General features: G+C 41.3%; 2 protein-coding genes across 2 annotated transcripts; both read right to left on the bottom strand.

The window, feature by feature from the left end:
* Nucleotides 1–613: 613 nt before the first annotated feature.
* LOC139469887 (mitogen-activated protein kinase kinase kinase kinase 4-like) lies at nt 614–1,988 on the bottom strand. Its single transcript, XM_071252208.1, has 3 exons — nt 1,883–1,988; nt 1,492–1,537; nt 614–1,241 (listed from the first exon to the last, which is right to left on the bottom strand). Exons 1-3 carry the CDS (start codon nt 1,986–1,988, stop codon nt 614–616), a joined length of 780 nt encoding a protein of 259 aa, XP_071108309.1.
* Nucleotides 1,989–5,978: 3,990 nt separating this feature from the next.
* LOC139469728 (mitogen-activated protein kinase kinase kinase kinase 4-like) lies at nt 5,979–7,352 on the bottom strand. Its single transcript, XM_071251984.1, has 3 exons — nt 7,247–7,352; nt 6,857–6,902; nt 5,979–6,606 (listed from the first exon to the last, which is right to left on the bottom strand). Exons 1-3 carry the CDS (start codon nt 7,350–7,352, stop codon nt 5,979–5,981), a joined length of 780 nt encoding a protein of 259 aa, XP_071108085.1.
* Between the last annotated feature and the right edge of the window lie 1,883 nt (nt 7,353–9,235).

The raw sequence follows: 9,235 nt of genomic DNA, 5'->3' as shown, positions 1-9,235 counted from the left end.
CTGGAAATATCACTATATCATCAGTAAAGTCTCTTCAGCAGTTTTACTAACCCGTGAACATCCGGGGTAGAATAGGTCCTCAGCAACCCATGCTTGCCGTAATAGGCGACTATGCTTGTCGTAAGAGGCGACTCACGGGATCTGGTGGTCAGGATCGCTGACTTGGTTGAAGCATGTCATCGATCCCAATTGCGTGGATCGATGTTGTGATATCGATCACTGGATTGTCTGGTCCAGACTCGATTATTTACAGGCCACTGGAATATTGCTGAGAGCGGCGTAAAACAACAAACCAAACCAAACAGCAGTATTACTACATGATCAGTAGACCCACTTCAGCAGTACCACCGCATGATCGCTAGACTTACAAACTGATTTTTATGAGGTAATTTAAAGTTGCCGTAAATGGGCGAATTAAAACAAAACAAACAACACTAAACGTAAAAGATCAGTAAGTATAATCATCGCAAGATCAATTCTACAATTCATAGAGGCTTACAAATTAATTCAAAACTTACATATATTGTGATGATCAAATGAAAGCTACAATATTTCACGTGGAAATGTTCATACACTGTGTAGAAAGTGTTTTCATAAAACGATTGAATATATCTTAATGCAATTGACGAACTCTTCTTGAGAATCTTAGTGACCGTTTAGGAACACTTTGGCCTCTCTGGGTGTCCTTCGACGTGAGTTCTATGCCAGGAGTGACATTGCCCTTGCGTCCAGCTGTGGTCTTCAGCTTGCTGTCCCCACAAGAAGAGGGTGTGTCCCTGTTTTGTGCAGGCTGGACCGTGCATGGAACTTTGCTTTTTGTATATCCAGTATACGGTCTGTGTGCCTTCTTTGGGTGGGCTGGAGGAGCTATTGTCGGGAAACTGGCCTGAATCTTGCCTGGAGTTTGACAGGTCAGAGGCAGAGCCTTTGGATGGAGGGTTGCAAGCTGGAGGGAAGATCTGAGGTTCCTAAGCTCTTCCTCCAACTTCTTCCTCTGCTCCACCTCCGCCTGCTTCTCCTTCTCCCAGCTGCTGGCGAGCTCCTCCATCGTCTTCCTCACTTCCTGCAGCTCCGCATGCTCCATTGTTAAACTGAGCTTGTAGTTGAGATATTCTACACGGAACTCGCGTCTTTCTTCTTGAGCCTTCAGTCTTAGCTCACGTTCATGTCGGAGCTCGCAGCTCTGTCGCTCATTCATTTGGCGCAGCCTCTGATTTTCTTTGAAAAGTTGATCTAGGAGGCTGAGGAAGAGAAAAAGATTGCATTAGAATATACTGATTATAGAGAAAATACCGTGACATATTCTCAAAATACCTGTCAGATGGTTAAATTTGTTTATTTTTGTGCAGAGCAATAAAAATTCATGATTCTGCTTGCTGTGTCATAACGCGGCCCAGTTTAATCTCTCGATCTTCATAATATGCATTTATGACTTATTTATAAATCAGGCTACTGGTGAACTAAGAGATGGCTACACATGATTCTGCTTACCTCTCCTCCGTGTCTCCAACTTGTGATTTTAGATCCATGTATTGACCTGAAAAACAAAGACGTGAATTGTGTACAACCTCGGGAAACAAGTTCCACATCTGCACGTTACGAAGTGGAGTGTACGCAACAGCAAGTCCCTCCTGAATGTCCATGTATTGATAAACATACTACATCCGCTACCTACAATACTTTCAATCCAATTTAGGTGACTCTTACACAAAACAGTCTAAGTTATTCGAAAACTTACAACCTGAAACTGTTAACCTTAAAGTTGCATGTTTTCTTATTCATTCACCAACATCTAGAATGCCAGCTAATCTAAATTATGTTTCGCTATTCCATTGGCACACATGATATCAAAATACTTCTAATCCAACAGTTGATGACCTACCGAGTAAATCATGGTGTAGTTTGGTTGATCCTGGACTTGGCGGACAAGACTCTCTCTCTTCCGTCTCGAGGATGGGAGACAGTAGCTTTCGTTGTTTCAAAGCCATCTGTTGATTGATAAATATTTTGTCTTTTAGCTTTTCGAAATTTGAACAAGTACTTTGCTTACTGCCAGTTCATATCAGCACACTTTTGTAGGCATTATCGCGATTTGGCAGCAAATGCAGCTGAGCTCTAAAGTCAAAGTATTTCTATGTAACGACACTTATTTCGTAGCGGAAAAACATTAAGTCAACTTGAATAAATTAAATAGATTTGCTTACCTCATCAGCAGTTGTTGGAAGTTATGGGATGAATAATCAAACAATCGTCAACAGTAACAAATTCTGATCTTCGTGACACGAAACACCAAGTACGTCTGAACACAAAGACAGTGTGATGTGAACAGATGGCTTTGGGATCAGGAACGTCGTCATGGAACCATTCTATGACGTCATTACTACTGTGACGTCATTCACAATGTGAGCACCATCCAATCTCACGTTCGGCTGTTTCCGTCAAGCCCGGAAAAACGTCACTGGTTGGGAGATGAGCACTGTCGCTTAGGCGCCGCAATTCGATGTGCAGAGTTGCGTTCTTGGGCTTGATAGAAACATATGATCGAACCTATGGGTTCGAATTCCGGATCATGATTTTAGGTTTGCCATCATTATACCCGTATTCGTGAGTTTCTCCCAAGTGGTAAACGTCTAAGACCTGCATTACTCCGGGTATCCACCCGCATGAAACCGACAGGCCGTATTATAACTGGAATACTGGTCATTAAGCGGCGTTAAACCAAACTCACTCACACACGTTGTTTATTGGGGCACTGTGTTACACTAAAACGTATGTTGTGTATTGTGAAGATCGGAAAAGGAGATATTTTCACGAGTGGCGATGAGAGAAACATAATATTTCACGAGACACATGGAATATGCTATTTATTAAATACTTTTGTGTAGTTGTGTATCGGATTTATTACAAATGTAAAACCGTGAAACGTAAATTCTCCCTACCTAACACGCATGGTCGAGAGAAACATTTTCGAGAGAAAAACAAGCAACATTAAGGCCATAAATGACCATCTGTCATTTATTTGCCTTGTCAATGTGGAACAAACGTAAAAAGGAAGTCAACAGTTTGTGAACAGGCCGGCCACATACCATAAAGGGAGACAACTGACGGGGAGGTAGCTCTTGTATAACAGTGTATGTTCACTGCAGTGAAATATCAAGTGTTATGTTATGTGATTGTGTGTGTGTGATTGTGTGTGTGTTAGTGAGTGTGTGTTTGAGGGTGTGTCAGTGTGTGTGTGTGTGTGTGAAAGCCCGTGAAGGTCCGTGTTGGAGTTGGTCTTCAGCAACCCATGCTTGTAGTAAGTGGGATGTAACAGGATCAAGTGTTCAGGCTCGCTGACTTTGTTGATGCATGTCATCGTATCCCAATTGGGTATATCGATGTTCATGATGTCAATCACTGGATTGTTTGGTCCAGACTCGATAATTTACAGACCGAAGTCACATAGCAATAATATTGCTGAGTAAAGTCAAACAACGAACAAACATGTAAAAAATATCCTATCTGAGAGCATGTATGTAACTTATACAACACTTTAATGTGATCATTAAACACAATGCATGATATAGCAGACACAAGAAATATCGTTTATAGAGCCAAGCAACTACATTCAAATTGAAAAGGCACCCCAATGGGATGGGAGATTCAGAACCTGTGAAAAATCTAGACTGCTTCGTTTACAGCTGTAGCATTGCAGCTAGGGCACGGCGAAAGGGAACACAGGATGGTTTAGGGACTGTGAGACAGACTAGATCAGCAGATCAGTTCTCTTAAAAGTTGAGCAGTCTCAGATGAAAGATCTGCACACGGTCAACAAGTCCAGTTGCTCAGGATTGACCAGCTACCTGACTAAGTGGATAATGATTGTCATGTACATGTATGTAATACTCAAAATATATGTTTATCATATAAGGGGTAGGTTTCTCTGCAGGATAAAGCCAATAGTCTGCAACGGATAAAAACGATATCCGTTGGGGTCATATGCGGATGGAGATGCAAACATCAAAGGTCAAGTAGGACTACTTTCACTGTTTATAAACAAACATGGCGTCGTCCTCGTCATTCGGCGATCGAGTCAGAATTAACCATCGGGAATCTGGATAAACTACAGGGATAATTGCTATCATTATCAAAAGAACAGTCTAATATACTGAAAATCAGTGTCTAACTGTGACGTAGCTAAGGCATTTTATAACTTTTGGCAACTTTGGAGATATATATTTCGAAACAGTTTTGCGAGGGCACGAGGCCTAGCCAAGCGGGATCAGTAGCCAATCTGTGCTTGTAGACCTCTGCGGCTTGAAACCTTCTCCACAAATTAAAATAGTTGGATTTGGCCGAAATATGTTTGAATTGTTACCTTGTTTGGTTTTGTCGCTGTGTGTACATCTGACTACACTTCTTAACGTTATGACAGGACAGACCGACTGTCAACAACGTCTGACCGTGGCCGTGACGTCTCATAGAATATGGTTAGAGTAGCTTCCCTTTGACAAAGGGCAGTTACTCTAGCGGAAAGACCGATGGATTGCCGCGTAAGGCAATTAAAAACAATTGTTGTTTTGCGTATATGTTGCTCCACCACTGTATAAGAAACAGATTTCGGTTGGAACTATATTGGCTACTGTCACTGTCCGACTGACACATCACTTACCCTGTGACGTAATATATAATAATGCGCGCATTCCAGGAAAACTCGCAATGTTTCGGTAATGTTTGTGAGAGAGGGAAAGCGATTTTAAAGCACAGATTTAAAGAATGACATTATATGATAAAGAGGTTATCACGCTTGTGTGTCTGGGGATGGTAGATATCCTGTTTTAGGAATAAACACTATGTATATAGCTCGCCAAGGCTCGCTAAATACAAGGTTTATTCCTAATGCAGGATATTTACCATCCCCAAACACACTCGCGTGATAACCTCTATATATCCCACTGAGACACGAGACCTGTCCATCAGTTGTAAAATAGTCACACAGCTCGTCTCTGAAATCTGCAGCCATGTCAGAGCTGTGTCACCCACCCTGATTTGAGATATTCCACCCGAGTTTCTCTGAGCCTCCGTTCACCATGTACCAGATTAGAAGTTTCAACATCGTCAATATGATGCAGGCGCCACCTTCATCTCCACGCGAGGTTGTAAACACATGGGACGTTTGAAAACTTCCAACCTCCTGCTTAAATTTCAAAAATAATTTTAATAACTCGTCTAACTCCTTAACACGTATCAACACTGCCCGGGGACAGAACGCCTATAGTAACAGTCGGCCATATATCGTAATATACCAATCTGTTGTGTCGTAAATAACATCTGTTTGAAATTCTTTGACACAAAATCCGCGTCATTGATTGCAAACGGGTTGTCCTCTGTATACTGTTTGTGTCGTCTGCTTGGACAGGTCTTAAGTTCAGTGTTTGAGCAGACGTCCCTGAAGCATCCGGGGACGAACAACATCAGTAGCAGACACACAGACAGACACACGATGACCACCCAGAATGTTGTGGTTAGAATGGTCCGAGGACGTGGTCAGTAGAATGACTACAACAGAGCCTCGAGAACCTGGTCAGAAGAATGACTACAGCAGTGACTACAATAGTATAGATTTAGCAGAGCTGGTGTTTGGTGAACTTGCTGAGCAATATCACCATATTATCAGTAATGTCTCTTCAGCAGTTTTACTACATGATCAGTAGACCCACTTCAGCAGTACCACCGCATGATCGCTAGACTTACTTACATTTTTATGAGGTAATTTAAAGTTGCCGTAAATAGGCGAATTAAAAAAACAAAACAACACTAAACGTAATAGATCAGTAAGTATAATCATCGCCAGAACAATTCTACAATTCAAGGAGACTTACAAATTAAATTCAAATTTACATATATTGTGATGATCAAATGAAAGCTACAATATTTCACGTGGAAATGTTCATACACTGTGTAGAAAGTGTTTTCATAAAACGATTGAATATATCTTAATGCAATTGGCGAACTCTTCTTGAGAATCTTAGTGACCGTTTAGGAACACTTTGGCCTCTCTGGGTGTCCTTCGACGTGAGTTCTATGCCAGGAGTGACATTGCCCTTGCGTTCAGTTGTGGTCTTCAGCTTGCTGTCCCCACAAGAAGAGGGTGTGTCCCTGTTTTGTGCAGGCTGGACCGTGCATGGAACTTTGCTTTTTGTATATCCAGTATACGGTCTGTGTGCCTTCTTTGGGTGGGCTGGAGGAGCTATTGTCGGGAAACTTGCCTTAATCTTGCCTGGAGTTTGACAGGTCAGAGGCAGAGTCTTGGGCTGGAGGGTTGCAAGCTGGAGGGAAGATCTGAGGTTCCTAAGCTCTTCCTCCAACTTCTTCCTCTGCTCCACCTCCGCCTGCTTCTCCTTCTCCCAGCTGCTGGCGAGCTCCTCCATCGTCTTCCTCACTTCCTGCAGCTCCGCATGTTCCATTGTTAAACTGAGCTTGTAGTTGAGATATTCTACACGGAACTCGCGTCTTTCTTCTTGAGCCTTCAGTCTTAGCTCACGTTCATGTCGGAGCTCGCAGCTCTGTCGCTCATTCATTTGGCGCAGCCTCTGATTTTCTTTGAGAATTTGATCTAGGAGGCTGAGGAAGAGAAAAAGATTGCATCAGAAAATACTGATTATAGAGAAAATACCGTGACATTTTCTCAAAATACCTGTAGGACGGTTAAATTTGTTTATTTTTGTGCAGAGCAATAAAATTTCATGATTCTGCTTGCTGTGTCATAAAGCGGCCCAGTTTAATCTCTCGATCTTCATAATATGCATTTATGACTTATTTATAAATCAGGCTACTGGTGAACTAAGAGATGGCTACACATGATTCTGCTTACCTCTCCTCCGTGTCTCCAACTCGTGATTTTAGATCCATGTATTGACCTGAAAAACAAAGACGTGAATTGTGTACAACCTCGGGAAACAAGTTCCACATCTGCACGTTACGAAGTGGAGTGAACGCAACAGCAAGTCCCTCCTGAATGTCCATGTATTGATAAACATTCTACATCCGCTACCTACAATACTTTCAGTTCAATTTAGGTGACTCTTACACAAAACAGTCTAAGTTATTCGAAAACTTACAACCTGAAACTGTTAACCTTAAAGTTGCATGTTTTCTTATTCATTCACCAACATCTAGAATGCCAGCTAATCTAATTATGTTTCGTTATTCCATTGGCACACATGATATCAAAATACTTCTAATCCAACAGTTGATGACCTACCGAGTAAATCATGGTGTAGTTTGGTTGATCCTGGACTTGGCGGACAAGACTCTCTCTCTTCCGTCTCGAGGATGGGAGACAGTAGCTTTCGTTGTTTCAAAGCCATCTGTTGATTGATAAATATTTTGTCTTTTAGCTTTTCGAAATTTGAACAAGTACTTTGCTTACTGCCAGTTCATATCAGCACACTTTTGTAGGCATTATCGCGATTTGGCAGCAAATGCAGCTGAGCTCTAAAGTCAAAGTATTTCTATGTAACGACACTTATTTCGTAGCGGAAAAACATTAAGTCAACTTGAATAAATTAAATAGATTTGCTTACCTCATCAGCAGTTGTTGGAAGTTATGGGATGAATAATCAAACAATCGTCAACAGTAACAAATTCTGATCTTCGTGACACGAAACACCAAGTACGTCTGAACACAAAGACAGTGTGATGTGAACAGATGGCTTTGGGATCAGGAACGTCGTCATGGAACCATTCTATGACGTCATTACTACTGTGACGTCATTCACAATGTGAGCACCATCCAATCTCACGTTCGGCTGTTTCCGTCAAGCCCGGAAAAACGTCACTGGTTGGGAGATGAGCACTGTCGCTTAGGCGCCGCAATTCGATGTGCAGAGTTGCGTTCTTGGGCTTGATAGAAACATATGATCGAACCTATGGGTTCGAATTCCGGATCATGATTTTAGGTTTGCCATCATTATACCCGTATTCGTGAGTTTCTCCCAAGTGGTAAACGTCTAAGACCTGCATTACTCCGGGTATCCACCCGCATGAAACCGACAGGCCGTATTATAACTGGAATACTGGTCATTAAGCGGCGTTAAACCAAACTCACTCACACTCGTTGTTTATTGGGGCACTGTGTTACACTAAAACGAGTGGCGATGAGAGAAACATAATATTTCACGAGACACATGGAATATGCTATTTATTAAATACTTTTGTGTAGTTGTGTATCGGATTTATTACAAATGTAAAACCGTGAAACGTAAATTCTCCCTACCTAACACGCATGGTCGTTTCACAAAACCTTATATTTGCGACTCAAAAGGTAGTCCCGAGTTTGCAAAATCTTAAAAATATAAACAAAAGAATTAAAAAATATTTGAGGTCACTAAAATTCTTCATCATTCATTTGGATATGATTATACACAAAATCAACTTAAAATCAAAATCAAAATATTCTTGAAAGCAACGAGACAAGCATGGCGCTTTGCGAAACGAACAGTCACTATTGACGAGTTAAATGAGACATTTACAGTTTATAAGGAAACATTTTCCAACGAAAAACAAGTGACATTAACGAGGTACAAAGGTAAAGAAAGGAAGTCAACAGTTTGTGTAAAGGCCGGACACATACGATAAAGGGAGACAATTTACGGGGAGGTAGCTCTTGTATAACAATGTATGCAAACTGCAGTGAAATATCAAGCGGTGTGATCATTGCAAAGAGAATATCACGTTTCTCACAGAATTATATAATATATCACATATCATCATGGACCGACCATTTGATATTCGTGTGTGTGTGCGTTAGTGTTAGAGTGTGTGTGTGTGTGTGTTAGAGTGTGTGTGTGTGTGTGTGTGTGTGTGCTAGTATCGATATTAGATATAGTTAACCTAAAGCTACTAAACCAGATATATTTTTATTTGAAACTATGATCCTGATTTTTTGTAAAAAAAACATTGCAAGAAAGTTACAAATTTTTTTGTGGCAGGCAGTTTTTTCCCCGCCAGACTGAAGCATAATTCATCCCCCTCACCAAGAATAACAAATGGTCGGTCAATTATCCATACATGCACAAAGAAAGCCCGAAAAGATCCGGGTTAGAATTGGTCTTCAGCAACCCATGCTTGTAGTAAGTGGGATGTAACGGGATCAGGTGGTTAGGTTCGCTGACTTTGTTGATGCATGTCATCGTATCCCAATTGGGTATATCGATGTTCATGATGTCAATCACTGGATTGTTTGGTCCAG

Source organism: Haliotis cracherodii, unplaced genomic scaffold, assembly GCF_022045235.1.
Source record: "Haliotis cracherodii isolate W230 unplaced genomic scaffold, xgHalCrac1.p SCAF_2, whole genome shotgun sequence".
Lineage (NCBI taxonomy): Eukaryota > Metazoa > Mollusca > Gastropoda > Lepetellida > Haliotidae > Haliotis > Haliotis cracherodii.
This window is presented reverse-complemented; position numbering and strand designations above follow the sequence as displayed.

What these genes read in the sequence shown, in the direction of transcription:
- LOC139469887 (XM_071252208.1), bottom strand. Translation starts at nt 1,988, where the DNA reads ATGGCTTTGAAACAACGAAAGCTACTGTCTCCCATCCTCGAGACGGAA. An exon ending in ACTACACCATGATTTACTCG is followed by an intron (nt 1,538 to 1,882) that starts GTAGGTCATCAA and finishes TTTGTTTTTCAG; the next exon opens with GTCAATACATGGATCTAAAA. An exon ending in GTTGGAGACACGGAGGAGAG is followed by an intron (nt 1,242 to 1,491) that starts GTAAGCAGAATC and finishes TCTCTTCCTCAG; the next exon opens with CCTCCTAGATCAACTTTTCA.
- LOC139469728 (XM_071251984.1), bottom strand. Translation starts at nt 7,352, where the DNA reads ATGGCTTTGAAACAACGAAAGCTACTGTCTCCCATCCTCGAGACGGAA. An exon ending in ACTACACCATGATTTACTCG is followed by an intron (nt 6,903 to 7,246) that starts GTAGGTCATCAA and finishes TTTGTTTTTCAG; the next exon opens with GTCAATACATGGATCTAAAA. An exon ending in GTTGGAGACACGGAGGAGAG is followed by an intron (nt 6,607 to 6,856) that starts GTAAGCAGAATC and finishes TCTCTTCCTCAG; the next exon opens with CCTCCTAGATCAAATTCTCA.